The sequence below is a fragment of the Tasmannia lanceolata genome, unplaced genomic scaffold (assembly GCF_043159265.1).
Source record: "Tasmannia lanceolata isolate RefF3 unplaced genomic scaffold, GAP_Taslan_0.1 ptg000048l, whole genome shotgun sequence".
Classification (NCBI taxonomy): Eukaryota; Viridiplantae; Streptophyta; class Magnoliopsida; order Canellales; family Winteraceae; genus Tasmannia; species Tasmannia lanceolata.
In genome coordinates this window covers 2,086,970-2,112,304 of record NW_027518725.1, presented here as the reverse complement: position 1 = coordinate 2,112,304, position 25,335 = coordinate 2,086,970, and the positions used below count along the sequence as shown (strand labels likewise).

Below are 25,335 nucleotides of genomic sequence, written 5' to 3'. Positions count from 1 at the left end.
ATGGACATTCAAAGCCAAGAAGAATGCCCTAAGAATATGGAAATGCTTCTACCTCTAAAGATGGAGTTTGCAAATCGAGAAGAGCTTCTTGAGCATGTGGCCAATTTTGCAAAATCCCAAGGGTATATTATAAGCATTAAGAAATCGGAAAAGAACAAGAAAGTTATCATTGGATGTGATAGAGGAGGTGTTTACAGGAATACTCGTAAGATTCCGGATAATCTTCGTCAGAAAGACACTTGCTCACGCTTGATAAATTGTCCGTTTAGAATTGATGGTAGAAGGATATACAACGGTTCATGGATACTCAATATAAAAAACTTGGAGCACAACCATAAAGCTTCAGAAGATATCTCAGGTCATCCCTCCAGTCGTCGGCTTTCAAAAGAAGAGATTTTGCGAATTAAGGAAATGACTATTGCAGGTATACAACCACGTCAAATACTTTCTTCTCTTAAGCAAAGTAATCCACAATTTTTATCAATATCAAGAGATGTCTACAATTGTATTGCGAAGGTTCGTAAAGAGATACTAGCAGGTCGTACCCCTAGCCAAGCCTTAGTAGACGAACTTGCTAATGATGGTTTCTTATACAATCTTTAAAATGATGAAGAAGGTCGTTTGACACATTTATTTTTCGCTCACCCACAATCGATAATATTGAGCAAGAGATACTCTAATGTTTTTTTGATGGATTGTACCTATAAGACCAATAAATACAAGATGCCATTATTTGATGTCATTGGAATGACAAGCTTTGGTTCTTCATTTTATTCATGCTTTGCATTTCTATCGAAAGAGGAAACAGAAGATTATGTATGGGCTTTGAAAATGCTTCATGATATGTTGGGTGTTGTTTCTCAACAAATAGTATTTGTAACAGACAGGAAATTGGCCTTGATGAAAGCTATACATGTTGTATTTCCAAGAGCTATTAATCTTTTGTGTGTATGGCATATTGATAAAAATATTTTATCGAAATGTAAACGTCATTTTGAAGATGGAGACAATTGGGAGAAATTTTTATCTGGTTGGAGTACTTTGATAAACTCTCCAACCGAAGATGCATATGTTGAAGCTTGGAAAGAATTTAGAGATAAGTTTAAAGAGAAGGTGATTGCTATCAACTACATTTCCGACACTTGGCTTCCTTATAAAGAATGTTTTGTAAAGGCATGGACAGAGAAGCATCTTCACTTTGGGAACCGTGTTACTTCAAGGGTAGAAGGTGCGCATTCCCAACTTAAAAAATACTTGCAACTTTCAACCAGTGACTTTTATTTGGTTAAAAGGAAACTATGTCTAGCTATTGAAAACCAGTTTCAAGAAATCAAAACACAGCTTTCAGCGGAAAAGATTAAAGTTCCTTATAAGTTGCATATGGCATTTTTTCGTGAGCTCATTAATCATGTATCTATTTTTGCATTGGATAAGCTTTTCCAACAATTTGAGTTGGCTACAACTTGTTCAGCTTTGGCCACATGCAAGAATCACTTTACTGCTACCATGGGGCTTCCTTGTGCACACAAGATTAGATATTTGTTGGATGAACGTAAGGTATTGTTTCCAAGTGATGTCCACTCACAATGGCGAATAGATGATCAAGCAATCGATGATATGAATTGTGTTAAAAATAGTCGAGAAGAACAAATGGAAAAGATAATTGGGAACTTGCAAGATAAATACCGAAAATGGCCCTCCTCTCAACAAGAGATTGTTTTAAATCAACTTTCTCAGGTAGTGAACAGTTCTACCCCAATGCTTCATGAACCTAATGTTCAAAACCTGAGAGGACGTCCACCAACGTCAAAGAGTCGAAAGACAATCAGCAGCACAAGACGAGACCCTTCATCATTCGAGATTGTGGAAGCAACAAGAAGATGTAGTATATGCAAAGGCGTTGGCCATAACAGCCGTACATGTCCACGACAAACCGTAGGTACCGTCTCAACAACTTATTTTTCTATGCCCATTCCAATTGGTGTTGAAACTGAAATTGGCATTTCAGAATTGAGCACTTTCCCTAGTGAGACTATCGGATTTGGGGATGATTAGCAAATGGTAAGTTGCTTATATTGCTTGCAAGGTCAAGTTATGAAATTTAATAATGTGATTTTTCTTTTCTATCAATCTAGATTGGCTGATATATTTAAGATTTTCTTCGCCGCAGATGGAGTTTTTTTATATAAACCCCTCCCCCAACTTTTTGCAGAGGTGATTTTTGTCATATTTTAGTTAGAACAATTTGCTAATAGTGAAAGGTAAGAATCTTTTGTCATGACCTCATAATGAGTTTTTCTTTCTTTTTAAAAAGGACATTGATGTGTTTTCTTGAATTATTTTGTAGGAATCTTGGACGATCGAAGTGGCACTCATTCAAATCTGAAGCATTTGTTGTTGTTTTATACCATCAAAGTGTCACTCATTCATTCCGGCGCTTCTCTAATATATCATTGATTTTGTAATGTATGCGTCCATTTTGTCATTTAAATCGCCCCATGGGGTCATTATTAATGAAAGACCTTTCGATTTACATTTAGATTTTCATCAACTAAGGATTTGAATTCTCGCAATGTGTTGAAAATGAATCAAATCAGTGCAAATTTATGGATCTTGATGGATTCGAATCACCATCTTCTTGAGACATATTTCTCAAGTTCAACTCTTTATTCATAATGTTTATTTGTGTATCTGATTTAAAACCCTTGAATTGACGTTGTGTAGGGAGAGAAAGGTGAAATTGTGAATGCGCCCCTAAGTGCAGATTTCTGCACTAATGGAAGGGTGCCTAGCCACGCAAATTGGCCAGTGGACAAATATTAAGGTGTTGGAAGTGTGAGCTGTAACCGAACTGACGTTATGTTGGGAGAGAGGGGAATTTGTGAATGTACAAATATTAAGGTGTTGGAAGTGTGAGCTGTAACCGAATTGAAGTTATGTTGGGAGAGAAAGGGGAAATTGTGAATGTGCCCTTAAGTACAGAATTTCTGGAGTAAAATTCCTCTATAAACTGAGGCAAAAACCTTATTAGATCCAGACAATTCCCAAGGCGAAAGTAATTCCGAACTCACTGTGCACAAAATTCTGCTCTTAGGATAGATGATGTGAGCAGCTCTAGGACAAGTTCAATTACAATTAGAGACTTTCATCCCATTGAACACCCTGAACCGAACAACTTCAAGTAGTGCAAGCTTCTGATACCAATCATGCATTATAACTCTGTTTGGAATGCTCTGAGATACATCAAGCATACACTCTCTAAATGAAGATTGAGTAGGTACTGGTTCAACCGTTCTAGTCTTTTTTCTATGAAATTTTAGAAATGTTTTCCCTTTTTCAAACTTTGCTAGAAAATTCCTGCAATTAAACGGGCCTCAGGAAAAACGATTCTCTTAATAGTCAATGTCATAACTCATAACCACATGTCCTCATTTCCCTTATTACATCTCTCCTGTCATAGCAGCCAATTTGTGATGAAGAGGGAAGTGAGTCTTTTTCCGGTGCAGAACCTGTTGCTGCAAATGGTGACTCTGTTACAAGATCTTTGGAAGGGGTGGCCATGGAAGGGTTCCAGATTTTTGGTAAGGTGAGAGAAAGAGAAAAGATTTTGAGAGAGAGAGAGAGAGAGATCGAATAGGGGATTTTGGTAAGGGCAGAGAACAGAAAGATTTTGATCGTCAGAGAGAGGAATAGGCGGTTTGTTGGAAGGGTATTGTCGTCATTTTAGAAGTACTCTGTTTTTACTAACTGACAGCTCATCCTAGCCCATAACGGCGTTTAAATGCGGGTGTCCTCAGACTTATAAGGGGCGTAAATATCAGCTCCCTTTCTTTATTTGCCAAAGCTATGGTTTCGTTGGGTTTTTCTCAAAAACTAGGGTTTCTGATTGGGTGATTATCATCTTCAACCTCAATCGTGTCGAGGCGTTGCTCATCTTCAACCTCGATCGTCTTCAACCTTGCTCTTCCTCAACCAAGTAACCTTAATCCCTTGGATGGAAATGGCATAACCCCTATGCAAATTTCTTCAAAACAGTGAATGTCGTGACCTCTGTAAATGGTAGGACGAAATAACATTGGAAGGAAGAAGGAAATGGCGTGAAATGGCTTTAAACGATTGAGGGTATTTTTAGGGCGCTGATATTCCCCCTCACCCCCTCCCCTTGTAGGCTATTTTCCCCCCCTTGACGGCTGGCTAACGTTAAACGTTAGGATTCACGTATATGTCACTTGCCCACCATTTGGCCTCTCTCTCTCTCTCTCTCTCTCTCTCTCCACACACACACAAAACAGGTGTTAGTGTATTAGGGTTTAAGCAAGGATGCTTAAAGCATTACACCCAAGATATCTATTTTGGAATACCAAGTTTGTTGCCTCCAGCCCCTATATATAGAGATACACTAGGGTTAGAAGAGGTTAATGGGCTCCAGCCCAAATGGGCCCACTACACCTGGTCTATTACCTATTGGGCTTATATTAGAACATACATGGGTTATATGATATACCCAACAACAGGTACAGTTGGTGGGCCCAACAGAAACCGTCGGTGGAATCGTGGGCCCATCTTTGAACAACGTAGGCCCCGCCTATACCACACCATAGATAATCCAAACCGTCCATTTGATGGGCCATAAACGTAAATAGGTTGCGTCCCAAAATATCATTTCCATAGGCTGATCCTAGCCCTCCGATCTAAATAGAAACTACATCTTATGCAACCTCTATAGATTGCAGGGTTGTGATCATCCTATGGAAATGATTTGTGGGTTACAACCTATTTACATTGTGGCCCATCAATGAATGGTTTGGATCATTCTATGGAGTTGGTCGTAATGTAACATTAAAGCCCGTCCACAACATAGGATGATCCAAGCCGTCCATGGTTTGGGTAATCCTATGGAGTTGGTCGTACAGTAACATTAAGGCCCAATCGTGGGCCCCACCGATATTTTTTCAAATTGAAGCGTACTGTCCACAACATAGGATGATCCAAGCCGTCCATGGTTTGGGTAATCCTATGGAGTTGGTCGTACAGTAACATTAAGGCCCAATCGTGGGCCCCACCGATATTTTTTCAAATTGAAGCGTACTGTCCACAACATAGGATGATCCAAGCCGTCCATGGTTCGGATCATCCTATGGTTCGTACAGTAACATTAAGGCCCAATTTAGGCCCCACACATATTTTTGAAAATGAAGTGTACCGTCAAGACCATAGGATGATCCGAGCCGTCCATTTGATGGGCCATAACGTAAATGGGTTGTGCCCCCAAAAGGGTTGCCCCATCAAATGAATGGTTTGGATCATCCTGTGGTCGTACAGTAACATTAAGGCCCGTCCACAACATAGGATGATCCTATGGAGTTGGTCGTACACTAACATTAAGGCCCAATCGTAGGCCCCACCTATATATTTCAAATTGAAGCATACCGTCCACAACGTAGGATGATCCAAGCCGTCCATGGTTTGGATCATCCTATGGTGTGGTTTGTACCAATTTAGGCCCCACCCATATTTTTGAAAATGAAGTGTACCGTCCAGACCATAGGATGATCCGAGCCGTCCATTTGATGGGCCACAATGTAATAGGTTGTGCCCCAAAAATCATTTCCGTATGATAATCACAACCCTACAATCTATAGAGGTTGCATAAGATGTAGTTCCTATTTAGATCGGAGGGCTAGGATCAGCCTATGGAAATGATATTTTGGGACGCAACCTATTTACATTTATGGCCCATCCAATGGACGGTTTGGATTATCCTATGATGTGGTATGGGTGGGGCCTACGTTATTCAAAGATGGGCCCACCATTCCACCAACGGTTTGCTGCACCCAAACAACCCCCCCCCCCCCCCCCCCCCCCCCCCCCGCGCCCGCGGGGGTTTTCCTTTTAGTGAAAAGCCACTTAGCAAATGCTGTAGATACTTAAACACTAAAACATTAATCTGAATCACATAGATATAAACCAAGAACAAACCTTCACTCATATAGGCTTCCAGGTTTGAATGAAGGTGGTTTCCTAACCTTGGTTGCTTGTTCAAAACTATAAGCTATCTCGATCAACTTAGGTTCTGAACCCCTTAGCCCTCCAAAGCAGATTCCGAAGGGAACTCCATCATTTCCATATCCCGCTGGAACGCTAATTCCTGGGAATCCCCCGATGGCTAGAATAGCAGAAGCATGTGCTCCCGGCATCACCAACGCATCTAACTTCTTCTCCTTCATCAATCTCTCCAACCCATCTCTAGAAAGTCTCTTCATTTTCTCTATTGCATTTTTTTCTGCTTCGCCGAATCCATTTGTTGCTTCAGCTGCCAAAAAGATGTCCTGTCCGAACTCATCAATTTTCTCCTACACATCAGAGCAAGGCAAAAATATCGTCTGAAAATTTATCTTAAATTGAATATAGGGATAAGTATTGAATAGTTTATAGGGGTTTTTGCAAGAGAAGTCTTTTACTTTTGATTTATTTGAAGTCTGTGAAGGGTGGTGCCCACTACATTGGATTTCACTTGCGGGGACCATATCATTTCTCCAGTTTGACAATTTACAAATAGTATTTTCACAATAGAGTGAATTTTGGAAATGACTATGGTAGATCTTTTGTCTTATGAAAAGACAAAAGATGTAAAAGGTGAAGATTACCTTATAAAAAGACTAAAATACCCATGACTCAATGATATGTTTTGAATCAAGAGTGTGGGAATATCATTTCTATATATACACTAACATGAGTTGGCTATGCTAAACCTCAGGATATTATCTCTACTTTCAATAATTTCAGCATCCTCGAGAGAATAGAGCAAGAGGAGGAAAACTGGAAAGAGCATCACAAGGAGGAGGATCCTATAGATACCCACAAGAGAATGCCCACACCAGATAGAAACTCACAAATAGAAAACAAAGACCCAAGCCATGGTTATTGGGCTCTTCTCCTAAACAACTATGGATGGCTATGCTATATCCGAAGAAGAAGGAATAGAGAGTGAGGGGGACATTGAATTAGAGGACTACTCGGACCCTAAAGAGGTTCCCTCATTAGAATCCTCGTCAAACTAGGAAGATGATCCAACAAACACAAAAGGTCCTAAAGAATCTCCTAAAAAAAAAAAAAATAGTTATCATGGGCGGAGTCCACCTGATCCCAGTCTAGTAAGAGGATAGTTGTGAAGAAGAGAATCCAGAACTTGAGGAATCAAATGAATCATTGCAGGAAGTTCACAAGAAAAAATGGCCAAGACGCTCACAAAGAGCCCAGCACACCCCTACCAAATTAGCTGATTATGTAATTCACAAGTGTTGAGCATTTAGATCTCTATCTGTCTGGTTAGATGAGATTTTAGTGGAAGTAGTAGTCAACAAGGAGGTGACAAAGGTGGGATATGTGTAGACTTGTCTAGAGAAGATTAGAGGGAATTTTGATAGTGTGTTTGGTTAGATATCAAAGCATGTGGGAGAATGGAGGGGTGTCATTAACAAAATAAATAGTAGAAGAGAGAGAAAGAGAAAAAAAAGTAATGATTACACATGGCATATCATATTCTACTCTTCTCCCCTTTAAAATTTACCAAAAACAAGGTTTGGCATTGGAAAAGTAGGGGAGGGGACAATCCCGCCACATAGGCGCCACCTAAGCAAAAAGCTAATAATGATGTCTCTTCCATGTCTAGTAGTCCAATGGGATTTGAGCTAAAAAATGACAACCAAACAACATTTGGTATTTCATTTTCCTAGAAAATGCTCAGCCGTGCTTTTTGCAACCAAACAGAGCCTAGGCTTAGTATTTGTCGCTTATATGTGCTAAGCCTTAGTTCTCCCTTTCTCTCATGTTCTGAGTTACGGAAGGTTTTGTGCCTATTATTGTATCATCTTTCTCTTTATCAAATAAACTGGTAGGGCCCCCTGCCAAACCCTAGCTTACCCATAAAAAAAAAAACATGTGGTATAAAATGCTATGCATTGGTGTAAAAAAGAAGGGTCCTACCCCATCGAAACATGAAGTTTAAAATGGTGGGTTTCACTACAGTCTACAGACATGGGCTTGGGTGGAGGCAATGGGACCTACGCCATTAAAACATGAGGTAAAATGGTGGGTCCCACCTGATGCATGGGTTTAAGTTCAGTTGGTGGTACTCACCCAAACAAAACATATCAATGAGCATTAAGGGTATTTTGGTCTTTTTACAAACTAAGTTTGTCTTTTCACATGTAAGGACATTTGGTTCTTTTATGATTCAAAAAAATCAACCAAGGGCATGTTGGTCACAAATTGATGGCATTGACCCGATTTGAAAAAGTCACTCAAATGTGATGATTCTTTCTAAATTATTAAACTAGAAGACTACTTTTGCAAATAAAGCAAGTAGAAGACTTCTTTTACAAAAACCACTTTAAAGGAGATGATATTTCTACACTTACAGATGCTGTCGTCTTTCTCAGGGAAATGTTATCAGCACAACCATATTCTCACTAAACCTGTCTTGTCTTTTACTATTTATAGAGCTGTCAAAGGTTATTCGATTAAAAAGGAAAAGACAAACTGGGTTTGTGCAATTATTAAAACAAGGTTGTGCTGATATCAATTCCCTTTTTTTATGCAGAAATTTTTCTTTGACTTGAAGAAGTAAAGGAGTGGAATTACCAAAAAAGGCATGAAATATTAGGTTTGTTTAGAGCAATACCTGAGCTGAGAATTTGATGTTGAAGGCTATTATGTCTGCCAATGATCTGACTGGAGACCGAACTAACTCTAATAAGTAGGCATTTAATGAAAGCTTAAACTCGGCCACTAATGCAGTATCTTCACCACTGGCAATGGGGTTTCGTATGATACCCACGTTTGCTATTTCAATATTATCAACCAACATGGCACCTCTTTGCTTTAATGTGATGAAATGCTTCTCAAAAGCTTGATTGAGAACAGTTCCATTGTAGAAATCAAAGAAGGGTTTTCTGAGGATACCTAATCTCTTTCCTTTAATGCCATCTGTTTTGAGAAATTGCGTGTAACCACCAGAAGGGATGAACTTTGCTGCTTCTCTAGTTGCTTCTGCATCTCTTGAATCGAATCCTACTATTGCGTTTAATACGTAGACTGCATCTGATACTGTTCGACAAATGGGACTATTGAAAAGAAAAATAATTGTTATTCTTGCCATTGTCATTAGGTAAATGATATTTCCACACTTTTTCTAGCATTGTTAGTGATTTTGCATTTTCAAAATCATGTATATTACATGTTTTAGTGTTTTGGAAAATGTTTTATCAAAAGCGTTTGGGAAAAAAAAAATGTTTTCTTGGAAATATTTGCTTTTACAAAAGGATGTAGAAGTGTAGTTGAAAAAGATAGTTCCACATCGGATGAGAGAAAAGAAAGAGAAGGGCTTATAAAGCACTACCTTTTCTAATTCTTGTTGATTGCAAATTGGGTTGAACCCATGGTTGGACCCGCACCGTTCGCACACGCGCACGCGCGCGCGTGGCGTGGGCTATAGGGCGCTTTATTGGCGCTTTTTTAGGCGCACTTTGCACTTTGCACGTACGCAACGTCGCGAGGAGCGATTGGAGCCTTTAATTTTTCCAGATTTGATCTGCACCGTTGGATCAAGATGAAGGTGGACCGGTCGGATGGGTGGGTCAAATGGTTCGCAGGCCCATCAAGCCAAATGGTTCAGTTGGGTTGGGCTTCGGTTCGGGCCTAACGGTCGGCCCAACGGGCCCATGACTCCAACGGTCAAAGGGTGTGATCAAATGGGTTGTGTCCCTTCCCCCAACGGTCATGTGCCAAGGGGGTGCGATCCACACCATAGATGGTTGATCTAACGATGACTGGGTTGGAGAGAGGTTTTACTCAAACCAACAGTCACCTCTAGAATCGATCAGGACCATTCAAAATCAATGGGTGCGATATAACGGTCAGATTTCAAACATTCTGGAAAGGTGCCCTGTAGAGGTGTTTTTCACACTGAAAAGTCACCAGATGGTCTATAAAATATGTGCAAACTTCAGTCATTTAATATAGAAATCGAATTGGCAATTCTGACTGATTTTACACTCTCTTCTACACTCCTACAAAAATCCCCAAGTATTTCTACATACTGTTTTTCTTTTCTTTATTGTTCTAGATACTGTTTTTCTGCAGAAACAGAATCTAGAGATTTCTCTAAGGCTTGAAATTTCGGAAGGGCATTTCGGGTTTGATTCCGCTAGTGCTACGCGTCATCAAACATTAGTAGGGCTTCCCTACTAGGCTTCATTGTATCTTGGAGGCAATTCGCGGATCCCCTTTGCACACTACTAGTGGGGGCGAATCTTGTCTTAAGGAAAGTGATATCACGCCTTGAAGCAACAAGTTTCTGTTTTCTATCATCAACAGTACCCTCAACAAATTTTCCAACAATCTTAAGACAAGATATTTCTACTGTTGTTTCAATGGCACTTTATTCAGTGCGTCAAATGACCCAAGACTTTGTCAAACTCGAACGTTTCGACAAAGGAAATTTCAAGCGCTGGCAGAAGAAGTTGCACTTCATTTTGACATCACTCAAAGTGGTCCATGTTCTCACTACTCTAAAGCCGTCAGCAAATGAAAATGAAACTTTGGCGGAGGCTCGTGCAAGGATGAAGTGGGAACAGGATGACTACATTTGCAAAGGGCACATCCTAAATGCTATGTCAGATACACTATTTGACATATATCAAGGCATGGGATCAGCAAGTGAAATCTGGAATGCACTTGAAGCCAAATACTTGGCGGAAGATGCCAGTAGCAAGAAATTCACTGTGAGTCAATTTTTAAATTTTTAAATGGTAGATGATAAGTCTGTTATTGATCAATTACATGAAATACAACATGTAATTAATCAAATTCATTTGCAAGGCATCCTTCTTGATGATTCCTTCATTGTCCCGTCAATTATTGACAAACTTCCACCAAATTGGAAAGACTTTAGAAAAAGTCTAAAACACAAGAAAGAGAAAATGTCTATTGAAGACTTGGCTCAATGCCTCAGGATTGAGGAAGAGTCAAGAATCAGAGACAAGAAAGAAAATGAAACTGTATCCTCTAAGATCCATTTGGTGGAAAATGTCAAGAATTCGAACCAACAAAGAAAAGGCAATTGGAAGAGAAACAAACACCCTGAAAATAATACTAATAAGAATAAGAAAAGAAAGGGTGCTTGTTTCAACTGTGGCAAACCAGGTCATTACAAGAGTGAGTGCCGACTTCTTAAGGATAAGAAGTCGGGTGCACCAACAGACAAAGAAAAGTTTGTCGCCATGATTTCAGAGGCAAATATGCTTGAAGATGGCAATGATTGGTGAATTGACTCTGGTGCGACGATGCATGTCTGTAAAGACAGGAACCTGTTTTCAACTTATGAAACAGTTGAAGATGGAAGCGTGTTATACATGGGAAATTCGTCGACAGCAGAAGTCAAAGGGAAGGGCAAGGTGGAACTTGAGTTCACATCCGGCAAGCGACTCACTCTAACCGGTGTCTACCATGTACCAGAAGTTAGAAAGAACTTAGTGTCTGGAAGCATTCTCAACAAGAATGGCTTCAAACTTGTATTTGAATCTGACAAGTTCATTCTTTCTAATGGGGGTACTTTTGTTGGGAAGGGATATATGTATGAAGGGATGTTCAAACTTAATATCAATAAAGTGAATGTCTTTGCTTATGTTTTGGATTCTTCTTTATCTTTATGGCATAATCGTTTAGGACATGTAAATACTAGGAAAATGAATGATATGGTGACTGAACTCAGGGTGCCAGCAGCACGCCTGAGCTGCCTACGTACCCCTCAGCTAGGGATCAAGCCATCCGTAGTTCGGACCAGAATTCCTAACTACTCTGCACATGACTCAAGATTTTTTTTGAAATTTTGATTTTTAAAATGTTTTTGGATTTTGAATTGTTTTTGAGATGTTTTTGAATTTTCAAGTGTTTTTTGGAATGTTTTTGTTGTTTTCAAGTATTTTTGAAATGTTTTTATTGTTTTTTGACACCAGAGAATAAAATCCTATCATCATACGGGTAGGGAGACTTCTGGAATCCCGCAAAGGTTGGATAGCATCCTATGCTTTGCGGGGGAACGAACAGGAAAATAACTCGGCAAGGGTTGGACAGCATCCTATACCTTGCAGGAGCGGGTAAAGATCACGACTTGATGAGAGGATGGACAGAATCCTAACCCCTATGATGATAGGAAAAACTCCTGGACTGACTGAAGGACTGACTCCTGTGCTGAAGACTGTTATAATTACTATTTATAATTACTATACAAGATTACTATTCAAAACTACTATTCATAATTACTATTTATAGGTACTATTCAAAACTACTATTCATAATTACTATTTATAAGTACTATTCAAACTACTATTCATAATTACTATTTATAAGTACTATTCAAAACTACTATTCATAGTAGGACTCGTTGATGTGGGACCCGCTGTTGTGGGACCCGCTGTTGTGGGACCCGCTGCGGGACCCGTTGTGGGACCCGCTGTGGGACCCGCTGTGGGACCCGCTGATGTGGGACCCGCTGATGTGGGACTCGCTGTGGGACCCGCTTTGGGACCCGTTGTGGGACCCTCTGTGGGACCTGCTGATGTGGGACCCACGGATGTGGGACCCTCTGTGGGACCCGCTGCGGGACCCGCTGTTGTGGGACCCGTTGATGTGGGACCCGCTGATGTGGGACCCGCTAATGTGGGACCCGCTGATGTGGGACCCACTGTTGTGGGACCCGTTGTGGGACCCGCTGTTGTGGGACCCGCTGGGACCCGCTGTGGGACCTACTGATGTGGGACCCGCTGTAGGACCCGTTGTGGGACCCACTGTGGGACCCATGTAGTGCAAAGAATGAATAATTAAAAAATAAAAAATAAAAAAAAATGAACTTACGCCACAAGAGATCCAGGAAGGTGTTGACAGAGTCGTGCTTGTGTGGGGCCCGCTGATGTGGGACCCGCTGATGTGGGACCCGCTGGAGGTGGGGCCCGCTGGAGGTGGGGTGGAGGAGATGTGGATGCCGGTGGAGCTCCGGTGGTTGGTTGGGAGGATGTCGGAGAAGGTGGTGGTGATCGGTGGATGGCCGGTCGGAAATGGGTTTGGCCTCGCCGGATTCCGGCTGGGTTGCCGGAGGAGAAGACTCTCTCTCTCTCTCTCTCTACAGATCTCTCCTCTCTCTCTCCCCTCTGCAGATCTCCCTCTCTCTCCCTCTCCCCTCTGGTTTTTTCTTCTTTTTTTTTTTTTCTCTTCCCTCTGGTTTTTTTCTTCTCTCCCTCTTTTTTTTTTCTCCCTGGTTTTCGGTTTTCTCCTCGCGAGAGAGAAAACAATCATGAGTCATCATGAGTTTTTTTTTTTCTTCTTTTTTTTTTTTTTTTTTTTTCGTCAAATGGGAGGTGTGGGGTCAAGAAAAGAGAAAAAGGGGGACAATGATGATGGGTTTTTATTTTATATTATATATATATATATATATATATATATAAAAGAAACCGACGATTCGCTTCTCTCTCTCTAAAAAACGGATTTTTTTTTTATTTTTTTTTTATTTTATAAAAACAGGGTGGTGATATTGGCACTACCAATATTGATGGGCGCACTATTGGCGGAAAAATTGATGGGCGCACCATCCAATCGTGTCTTATTCGAAATCTGCTCTGCACCGTTCCAGGATAATTCACCCCCCTTTTCTGGTTTACACTACGGTCCTTTCTCTGCTCGTTCGCTAGGCAAACGTACTCGGATTTTGACGAAATTTTGCGGGGACCTAGCTGTGGCCCAAAGCTAGCCTAGGGTTAAGTTTGGGACCCTAGATCATTGATCTGATGGGGTTTTGCACAAAATTGAAAGGTTTAGGGCACGGTCAAAATGGGGTGTCTACAGATGCCCCTCTTTGGCAGAGCGTGCTTGTCGCGCGAATGTCAAAGCTGAACAGACAACACATTTTGACTGGCCCAAAATCAGAGGTTTTTTTTTTTTTTTTTTTTTGGACTTTTGAAAATGATACTCACAAAGATAACATGGTGAAATAGCCTTTCACCGGACTCTGACTCTACAAACGCTGGTGAGATAGCCTCTCTTGAACTCGTAACTCAATAATGGATGTATGGATGAGATAGCCTCTCTTGCAGAACCTTAAAAGATTGATTTGGCTGCGAGAGAGCCGGGAAAGATATTGGCATGGTTGCGATTGAACCAGAAGCCTAGAATTGACTTGATTGCGAATGAGTCGGAAGGTCAAAAATTTGCTTGGTTGCGAGCGAACCGAGAAGCGAAGGGTTGACTTGACTGCAAAGGAGCAAAAATCAGGGATACTGGCCGAGTTGCGAATGAACTATGAGACCGAATAATTGTCTTGGTTGCGAATGAACCAGAAAGTCAGGGATTGACTCGACTGCGAATGAGTCAGAGTTAGGGAGATTAGCTTGATTGCGAATGAGTCAAAGGAACGGGAACTGGCTTGGTTGCGAACGAACTGAAGCGAACGAACCGAAAAGCAAAGGGTTTGACTTGACTGCGAGGGAGCCAGAGTCAAGGATACTGGCCTAGTTGCGAATGAACTAGAAAGTGAGGGATTGACTCGACTGCGAATGAGTCAGAGTCAGGGAGATTAGCTTGATTGCGAATGAATCAAGAAATCAGCAAGAAACTTGGCAGCGAATGAGCCGAAGAGTCTAAGATTTTAGCTTGGTTGCGAATGAACCAAAAGGATGGAATTTGATTTGAGCTGTGAATGAGTTAAGAATTGAAAGATTGACTCGACTGCGAAGGAGTCGAAGTCAGGGAGATTATCTTGATTGCGAATGAATCAAGAAATCAGCGAGAACTTGGCAGCGAATGTGCCGAAGAGTCCGAGATTTTGACCCGGTTGCGAATGAACCAAAAGGCCGGAATGATGACTTGGTTGCGAACGAACTGAAGTCAAAGAGATTAATTTGACTGCGAACGAGTCAAGAGTTTAGAAAACAGGCCTGACTGCGAATGAGTCGGAAACCTAAGATTTTGACCCTGTTGCGAATGAACCAAAAGGTCGAGGATACGAGCTAGACTGCGAATGAGCCAAAACTCAAAGGATTGACCTGGTTGCGAATGAACCGAAAGGTCGAAGATATGCAAACCTGAATTGGGATCTGAGAAGATAGCATCTTGGCAGATGAACAGGGCGGAATGATTAGACAGTTATCATGATCAAACCTATGACCTGGTTGCGAATGAACCGAAAGGTCGAGGATATGAGCGAGACTGCGAATGAGTCAAAACTCAAAGGATTGACCTGGTTGCGAATGAACCGAAAGGTCGAAGATATGCAAGCCTGAATTTGGATCTGAGAAGATAGCATCTTGGCAGATGATCAGGGCGGAATGATTAGACAGTTATCATGATCAAACCTATGACCTGGTTGCGAATGAACCGAAAGGCCGAGGATATGAGCGAGACTGCGAATGAGTCAAAACTCAAGGATTGACCTGGTTGCGAATGAACCGAAAGGTCGAAGATATGCAAACCTGAATTTGGATCTGAGAAGATAGCATCTTGGCAGATGATCAGGGCGGAATGATTAGACAGTTGTCATGATCAAACCTATGACCTGGTTGCGAATGAACCGAAAGGTCGAGGATATGAGCGAGACTGCGAATGAGTCAAAACTCAAGGATTGACCTGGTTGCGAATGAACCGAAAGGTCGAAGATATGCAAACCTGAATTTGGATCTGAGAAGATAGCATCTTGGCAGATGATCATGGCGGAATGATTAGACAGCTATCATGATCAAACCTAAATTGGGATCTGGGAAGATAGCATCTTGACAGATCAACATGGTGGAATGATTAGACAGCTATCATGATCAAACCTAAATTGGGATCTGGGAAGATAGCATCTTGACAGATCACCATGGCGGAATGATTAGACAGCTATCATGATCAAACCTAAATTGGGATCTGGGAAGATAGCATCTTGACAGATCAACACGGCGGAATGATTAGACAGCTATCATGATCAAACCTAAATTGGGATCTGGGAAGATAGCATCTTGACAGATCAACACGGCGGAATGATTAGACAGCTATCATGATCAAACCGAAATTGGGATCTGGGAAGATAGCATCTTGACAGATCAACAGGGCGGAATGATTAGACAGTTATCATGATCAAACCTAAATTGGGATCTGGGAAGATAGCATCTAGACAGATCACCATGGCGGAATGATTAGACAGCTATCATGATCATACCTAAATTGGGATATGGGAAGATAGCATCTTGACAGATCAACATGGCGGAATGATTAGACAGCTATCATGATCAAACCACTCTAAGAATCAAGAGCACGAAACTCAAGGAGGAACAATTTTGATTCAAGAAATCGAGATTTCGATCGATTCCATTACATGATTGATTGTCTCTTGCCGAGAACGTTAGGAGTGCGTGATCTCTGCTGAGAACCAGACACAGGTAACTTGCTGAGGTTTTGAGTATTGACCATTTTTCTGATTTTGCCGGGGATTGAAGGCTGCGCGAGCAAATTCTAGACTCTGCTTGGGAAACTGATTTTCTGGGGAAGTAGACCTTTTAGATAGTGCACTCGTCTGAGAAGTTTGAAGTTTGGCTCGAGATATACTCGTACATCTCTTATCTCAAATTACTGAAGACATTGGCACTGATTGCCTTTTGTGCTTGATATCTTTTATGACGCAAGTCATAAAAGATGCCCCTAGTATATTGTGTTTCCATGACAGGAGTTTTAAGGAGGCAGGGCAATGATGGTTGAAGAAAAGATGCTTCGTTTCATGAAGGCTCGAGGATGCAAAGTTCTTTTGTATGGAGAGAATAGGACAATAACCATGATGGCTGAGTCTGGAAATCTCTTCTTTCGCATGGCTCACTTTTGGAGGCTTAAGGTCTCGGGTAGGTTTGAACAAGATGTCTCCCGCCCCTTCTGATACCTAAACCAGGATTTACTCTGAATTTTCTTCGCAATTTGGAGGACACGCTCCCATTCTTCTAGCACCCGACAGTTTGGACTTTGCAAGGAAAGGGAACACAAATATGAAGGAGGAATAGATTTCCAAGGACTCGGTCAAAGAAGATTCTTGTTGTTCGGAGGACTCGACTCGCTTTCGACTCACTCTTGGATCTGATGTGTTAATTTTCAAGGGTATGGCTTAGCCACTCTTAGAGTATTTCGAAGACCGTGTCAAGAGGCACTATTCTCCTTTTTCGGTGTTTATGTCATGATTATTATCCCTTTCGGATTGCTCGGTTTCAATGCCCCTAGTTTAGATGAATGTTAAAGTAAGCTTGCTGGCACTACTTGGACTCCAAGATTTTACCCTGGTTGAAGACTGTTTCTCCACCTCAATGATTCGCTTTTTCGTTGGAAGTCATTGCCATTGACCAGATTGCCTTGTCAGGTTTTCAATCTGGCGGACCGCTTGCCCTAACTTTTGCCTGGTTCGCCCTTTCGGGTTTTCAATCCAGCGGGCTCGATACCCTAACTTTTGCCTAAGCTGAATTTTCAGTTGTCAACTTAGCGGGTAAATGACCCTAAATTTTGCCTAGACCGCCCTCCCGGGTTTTCAACCTAGCGGGTCTTCAAACTCCATCATTTTTTCTTCTTGACTTTGAACCTCTGCTTGTTCACCAGAAGGACTTTCTAGGCGGGCTTGGGTTCAAAAGGGTTAGATATCGGAAGTTCAAACGATTTGGATCGAATCTGGTCTTGCCAGACTACCTACGTACCCCAAAAATGGAGGATCAGATCCGCGTAGTTCGCTTTGGGTTTAACAAAGAATGGTTTAGCTTTTTAGCTTCAAAAGTTTGAAAAGGGGATGATTTAGCTTTTATCCCCAAGGATTTGACCGAACCTGAATTGATCAAGTTGCCTACGTACCCCCGAAGAGTTGGGGATCAGGTCCGCGTAGTTCGGGTCGAAATGCCCCTGGTTTGCGGGTGTTTGAAAAGAATGTTTGATTTTGTTGAGGCTCGAAGGTGTTCGCAAAAGGATTTTTTTAAACTTGGGATTTGTGGCGTTTAAGGCTCTGGCGTCCAAGGATGACCTTCTGATGTTTTGGCATACAAGCTTCTTGAATGGCTAAGGTTCAATGGCTTTGAACTTTTTTTTTTTAGGAGTCTGGCGGCATTTCCTGGCAAGACTTCATCTGCACTGTGCAAGCTAGACTGATTGAATTCCCACTTTGTCTTTGAGATCTTGCACTGATATTTGGGATTCTACGACTCTGGGTCTTCTCTGAATGCTGAAGATTTTGAAATTTTCAATCTACTTATCGACTCCGCTTCCTGCGATTCTGATGCTCTTGAGGAGTTGACGCGGGGCATGCTCCCTTCTCCTTTCTTCTCTGGATTCTATCTTATTTTTCTTTGTTCATTCTGATTTTTATTTTTTTGCTTGGATGTGGGGAATGCCCCTACGCCTGGAATGCTTTAACTTGAAATTCCATCGCAATGTATAGCCCAAGTATTCTTTTTGGGGTTCATGCTCTATGCTCATGACTTTGTTGTCTGAAAGTCTTCTCTCAATTTTTCATTCACTGCATTTGATGTTTGGTATTCTTTATTTGAATTTTTTTGCTTTTTTGACCTGTCTGAAGCCGAGGGTGACTCACATTGAACGATGCCAAGGCACGCTTCTGGTTTATCCTCATAGGACCAAGCAACACTTCTTTGAACCCTCTAAATAGGTTTATCGATTCTTTGCGCTCTTCGGGAGATTTTGCCAATCCTTACTTCCCGAGTTTCGGATTTCGATACCACTATCCACGGTATCGATTTCATCTGCAAGTGGCTTTGCTCGACGCTCTTCCTCTCGTTTGATTATCTTTCAAATCACGAGGAGAATTTCATCGGCATCCTCGTCCGAGGAGGGTGTCTTTAGTTATTTTAAACATTAGATCCAAGAGTGAATCATAAAACATTGAAGATATTGAAATCAAACTTTATTGAATTGAAAACTTTCAAGTACATCAATAGTTCTCAACACGCCTCAGTGGGGTCTTCATCAGACTTGACAGAAAATAAAACACCGACTCTAAATGAAAAAGACTGACAAACAGGACACCCCCTTCTTTTTTTTCTTTTTTTTTTTGACATTGACACTATGACTCACCAACCTTCAACACAAGAGTTGGTATACACTCGATAGAAGTTAAATCTTGAAACATGACATTTGGAACACCTCACTTGAAACACGACACTTGGACGCGGACAAGGACTAGGCACTGAAGTTCAGAAGTACACGTCTTCCTCCATGATGTTGTCGGCTAGTGGTTTCGGTCCTGGTATAGGAATCTCGGAAGAGGCGGTCCCATGCAGTTTTGTCGACCTGGCCCAAACTGCCCTTGAAAACCTGCTGGTGGCATCATGCTCTCTGCCCTGACATTCTTCGGAGGCTCACATTCTGACATTTTTTCTTTCCCTTTCGGTTCATCCCTCTGCTTTGATGCAGCATAAACAGAGGTGGTGGAACCTTTGAAGGGTTGAATAGGTCTAACCGGTGCATAATTCATGAAAGCACAGAGTTCAGGAAGGGAAGAGTCTCCATCTATCTCGTCCTGAATTTTGTGTTTCAATGCCAGGCACTTTTCTGTTGTATGACCAATACCTCTATGGTACTCGCAATACTGATCTCTTCTCCAGTGCTTGGGGAGTGGGTTAGGAATAAGCTTCGGATCTAAAAGTGTCAAACGACCTTCGCTGACCCATTTCTTCATGATAACTTCCTGAGAACATGGTAGCTGAGCGCATTCTCTCCTCAGTCTCTGACCCATCCTCTCTTCCACTTCTATGATTGGCTTCTTAAAAGGTTGACGATAAGGTTCAACATTCTGAACTTCACTGGGAACAAATACAGGCTTCGTCCCACTATGCAAATCAACGTATCTGTCAAGAATTAAACTCTGAACTGATGTTTCTTCTGTCATAGTACCCATATCGGCAAACTGCTTAGGAGCTGAATCATATCCGGTAGACAGATATCGTATCTGAGTTTTCATCTCCCTCACTTCTTCAGTTAACATGGCCATCTGACCAAAGAGCTTAACCATCCAGTTTTCCATTCGGATGAGGGCCGACCTTTCAAAAGATTCCTCCATTGGTCGAAGGCTTGATGGAACAGGTGGCATTTCTGAGATAGGACGAATAAGGGATGCAGGATCCAATAATGGTTCATCCGTAGAGATAGCTCCTACCATCGGTAAAGGGCCAACTGATCTTTGCACTGGTTTTTTGGTAGCCCCGGGTTCTCCAACAACTACCTTACCACCCTTGATAAGTTTTAGGATCTTATGTTTCAGGGCTTGGCAACTGTTGGATGAATGTCCATGAACTCGATGATATTCACAGAAATCTTGTTCATAAAATTTGCTAGGAAGAGGATTTGGAGGAGAAGAAGGTTCAGGAAGTTCAAGTTTACCCACTTCGACCAATTCTCTCAAAGCTTTTTCAAGATTCTTCGGCAATGGAGGAATCTCTTCTTGTAACCTCTGAATAGGCTTGTTTCCTTTCTGAACCACCTTCTTGAAAGGTTGACGAGAGGTCTCCACATTACTGACTTCTTCAGCTGCTACCATAGTCCTCTTTCCGTCTCTAACATCAGTTGAGGTCCTTGTCTTTAGGCCTTTAGCCAGTGCATCCTCTACTTGGGTTCCCGTCTTGATGAGGTGATTGAAATCGAGAAAGTATTGGATAGCCATATGATGATAATACTGTGGAGACAGGTTCTTAACTACAATCTTGATCTGATCTTCATCGGACAATCTGTGGGTCATCTGAGCAGCTTTTCTCCTCCATCTTCGGATGAAGGAAGTGAAAGTTTCATTATGCCCCTGTTTCAACATTTTCAGATCCCTTTTGGTTACCTCTATCCCTTCCTCCATGGAAAATTGTTCCACAAACTTGTTAGCAATGTCTTCTAAGGTTCGGATCTCTTCAGACTTCAGACTCAAAAACCATTTCTTTGCAGTTCCGACTAGAGACCTGGGGAATAGGAAAGCAATCTGCTCTGGAGAGAGTCCATGTTGCTGTAGAAGAGGAATGACAGATTTCAGATGACTGGTGGGGCATCCCGTCCCATCATACTTGTCAAGATCAGGTACTGTGAACTTAGGAGGAAGAACAACTCCCGGGACTGTCATGAAGTCGGACATGTTCAACTTCTTAGGGCCTTGGAACTTCATGCTTTCCATTTCTCGGGTTAGCTTATCCAATCTATTTGTTATCGCTCTGCCCTCATTGGCTCTCTCCAGATGAGGGAAACAATTATCTTCTGCATACTGCTCATCCTCGACATCGTCTTCGACATTCAAAACAGCAAGCCTGGCCATTGCAGGATGTGGGGGAGGTATAAGTGGAATTTGCCGGGGTACAGGTTCTTCAGAAGTAGAACCTCTATCACTTTTCAGACGGACTATCTCCTCACTCATATTATTCATCTGTTGGAGCATAGACTTCATCAACTCATTCATCTCGGCCAGAGTATTTCCAGATTCAGCCATAGGTTCTGGTGTGGGTTGAATAGAAATAGGTACTGCAAATGAGTGAGGTTAATAAGGTCAGATTCCCGCCATGGAATGGACAAACACTATAGCTCAATATAGGGTAATCAAATGAAAATCACATACACAAGCTGAGACAAAAGATGATACGAGTATATCCTCCCATGGATAAAATCCGGCAGCATAACATCTATGCAAGAAATGTGGTAAGATAAGCACATGGTTTGTCAACGAACCAGAAAAGATAATGATTACGCTCAAGGTTTCTAAAAAAAAATCGGCAGCATGACGGCTATACTAGGAGATATGGTACGGTAAGCACATGGTTTGTCAACAAGCCTAAAAAGATAGTGACCACACTCAAGGTATTTAGGAAAAATCCGGCAGCATGACGGCTGTAGTAGGAGAGACTCAGCAACTAAACATGAAGAGTATGCCGTCATGGTCAAGATAAAGCAGGGCTCTCAGCAAGAACACACACTCCGGTAATGATGATGGCAAGATAGACTCATAATCGACATGCGGAGTGATCTGATCAGGATCGATCAAATGATCAGGCTCACGGAAAACAGATCATGACTAAAAGAGCCAAGAATCTTATGATAATCCACAGAATGGATAGATGGGGAAAAATTGATTAGATTATAAGAAAACCTAACTAAGAAGCAAGCCCTAATCTAATAATAAATATATACATATATATACATCCTAACCAGGGGCACCAACCCTAGTCTAATCTAGCGGAGTCGAGAGAGTCTCGACTCATGACAGACAAGTGAGTGTACTAGGACTGCGTCTGTAGCCACATAAGGTGGGCTACAATAATCTATAGATAGGACATGGCTCCTAAACCTAGGCTCCAACATGTGTAAGCCACACATGTTCGTCCTTATATGAATGCAATATACTTATATAAACACGGGTACTTCCTAGTTGGGTTTCACTAGGTCAGTAAGTATATACATAATATATAAAACAAAGTAGGGCTCCGAACTCAATCTATCGGGTACTATGCGTATGAAACATACTTAATATGTATAACTCAAGTGCACCGAGTGTTATACATAGTATGCTTCATTGCTCATCGGCTGCTGTAAACACAAGTGCACCGAGTGTTTACGGCCGCAGCGCTGGCGCATAGCTTGGAAATAGATTCAACAGCACCATCAGGGTGTAATGACATCCCAGTCGGGCACGCATCGAATCTATCCCGTGGAGCCAATAATGAAAAACAACGAAAGAAATAAAGAATGAACGATATGGCAACATATGATGTGCAGTGTGTGAATCCCTCGTTTTATTTACGCACCTACTTGGTGCCCCTGGATTTCTAACGATAAAGTTCCCATTTAACTTGGTTTTGACCCAAATTTCTTCAAAATTAGTAAAAATGGCATTTTTACAGAGTTAGGCAATGTTTCAAGAACTCCCCAGCAGAGTCGCCAGCCTGTGGAACCAGATCCGGGACGGGCGTGGAGGACGGGCCCCCGCGCGAGTCTCTCTAGATCGTCCACGTGAAGGAGAGCCCCACCAAGGAACTCTCGAAAGAGTGCCCCTCACAGCATGAACGGCGATGTAAAGTGAGATACCTCTCGATTCGGGGACTAGCCCAGATTCGAGGCGTACCTTAAACAAAGAAGAGTCGCCATCCAAGGAAGTGGGCCCTGGATCCCATGCTGTGCTCTGTTGCAACGGATAACCAGAGATATAAAATAGGGTTCGTGCCTGATGACGAATGGGGAAGGGATTAGGCGCCCCCAATTCGCCCAAGTGCTAGCACCTGGTCTCTTATGCCATTTATTATTAATTTTGAAGAGTTTTGGGCGAAAATCATGCGAAATGGGAACGAATATCTCCGAGATAACGTCTAGCTAATCATGCATGTCTCGGAGATGAATAAGAAGCACACACAAAAGAAATGAAAGATATGTCGCCTAAGAATAGCTAGGTTATGAGTGCCATGCCTAATTGGTGTCTAAGTTCTGGTGGACAAGCACATGCATGTTACAGCTAAAGGTATAAGATCTGTACATAAAAATAAGAAAACACAGCAAAACACACAACACAACACGACTCGACACACGACCCGACACGACAAACCCTAGACTCTAATGCAATACTTGACTCGGACCAGGATGGCCATCCATCCTAGCTGCACTACGTATCCCGGCCTCGGGAAGAATCAGAGCCAACGTAGTTCGGTGCCCTATTCTAAACTACGATGCCTAAAACTCTAGGACCGCTATCCTAGACTCGATCCACTAGACTCGACTGATGTTTAAAGCTTTTTGTGCGATTGCTTAAATTCAAGTGGATTGTAATTTTTAGGACTCTATATGCCCTAACTAATGCAAGTTGATTAGCCTTAAGCTAATGCAGGTGGGCCCTATATCCTATGTGTATCTAGGCTGTGCAACATAAAGAAAACCATGGGCTGACTATATGCTTCCTAGTCTAGCCATCGGTTCGACTAAGTGTCTGACCGATCGACTCGAGGCCTCCTAACTCTAGGGACACTCACACGACAGGACACACCACATCAATACAAATCAAGACCGACTCCTAACTCTAAAACACCCTAAATATCTAGGACAGACTCCTAACTCTAGGGGAAGATCTTTTTGAAAAGGTTTTAAAGTTTTTTGTATTTTTTGGAGGTTTTGAAGTTATGAAAAATGGTGAAAGTTGTGAGAAATATTTACAAAAAATGGTGACTGAAAATGGTGAAAGGGTGTAAAAATGGTGTCTAAAAATGGTGACTGAACTCAGGGTGCCAGCAGCACGCCTGAGCTGCCTACGTACCCCTCAGCTAGGGATCAAGCCATCCGTAGTTCGGACCAGAATTCCTAACTACTCTGCACATGACTCAAGATTTTTTTTGAAATTTTGATTTTTAAAATGTTTTTGGATTTTGAATTGTTTTTGAGATGTTTTTGAATTTTCAAGTGTTTTTTGGAATGTTTTTGTTGTTTTCAAGTATTTTTGAAATGTTTTTATTGTTTTTTGACACCAGAGAATAAAATCCTATCATCATACGGGTAGGGAGACTTCTGGAATCCCGCAAAGGTTGGATAGCATCCTATGCTTTGCGGGGGAACGAACAGGAAAATAACTCGGCAAGGGTTGGACAGCATCCTATACCTTGCAGGAGCGGGTAAAGATCACGACTTGATGAGAGGATGGACAGAATCCTAACCCCTATGATGATAGGAAAAACTCCTGGACTGACTGAAGGACTGACTCCTGTGCTGAAGACTGTTATAATTACTATTTATAATTACTATACAAGATTACTATTCAAAACTACTATTCATAATTACTATTTATAGGTACTATTCAAAACTACTATTCATAATTACTATTTATAAGTACTATTCAAACTACTATTCATAATTACTATTTATAAGTACTATTCAAAACTACTATTCATAGTAGGACTCGTTGATGTGGGACCCGCTGTTGTGGGACCCGCTGTTGTGGGACCCGCTGCGGGACCCGTTGTGGGACCCGCTGTGGGACCCGCTGTGGGACCCGCTGATGTGGGACCCGCGGATGTGGGACCCTCTGTGGGACCCGCTTTGGGACCCGTTGTGGGACCCGCTGATGTGGGACCTGCTGATGTGGGACCCGCTGTGGGACCCACGGATGTGGGACCCACGGATGTGGGACCCACGGATGTGGGACCCTCTGTGGGACCCGCTGTGGGACCCACGGATGTGGGACCCTCTGTGGGACCCGCTGCGGGACCCGCTGTTGTGGGACCCGTTGATGTGGGACCCGCTGATGTGGGACCCGCTAATGTGGGACCCGCT

The 25,335-nt window shown here is 42.0% G+C and overlaps 3 protein-coding genes across 4 annotated transcripts in view; 2 read left to right on the top strand and 1 right to left on the bottom strand.

The window, feature by feature from the left end:
• LOC143864450 (PKS-NRPS hybrid synthetase cheA-like) lies at positions 1 to 603 on the top strand. Its single transcript, XM_077375378.1, has one exon. The coding sequence runs from the start codon at positions 1 to 3 to the stop codon at positions 601 to 603; it is 603 nt and encodes a 200-aa protein (XP_077231493.1).
• A 120-nt stretch (positions 604 to 723) lies between these two features.
• Positions 724 to 2,055, top strand: LOC143864449 (PKS-NRPS hybrid synthetase cheA-like). The gene has a single exon (XM_077375377.1). The coding sequence runs from the start codon at positions 724 to 726 to the stop codon at positions 2,053 to 2,055; it is 1,332 nt and encodes a 443-aa protein (XP_077231492.1).
• Positions 2,056 to 5,907: 3,852 nt separating this feature from the next.
• Positions 5,908 to 25,335, bottom strand: part of LOC143864392 (putative amidase At4g34880) — a 31,178-nt gene continuing 11,750 nt past the window's right edge. The window contains exons 3-5 of one of the 2 annotated variants that reach the window (XM_077375322.1): positions 8,684 to 9,125; positions 6,160 to 6,353; positions 5,908 to 6,125 (exon numbers count right to left, since the gene is read on the bottom strand). In XM_077375322.1, the coding sequence (XP_077231437.1) occupies positions 6,083 to 6,125; positions 6,160 to 6,353; positions 8,684 to 9,125 (679 nt within the window). In that variant the 3' untranslated portion in view covers positions 5,908 to 6,082. Of the gene's footprint in view, positions 6,354 to 8,683; positions 9,126 to 25,335 lie in introns of both variants that reach the window. The other variant, XM_077375321.1, reaches the window with a different exon arrangement.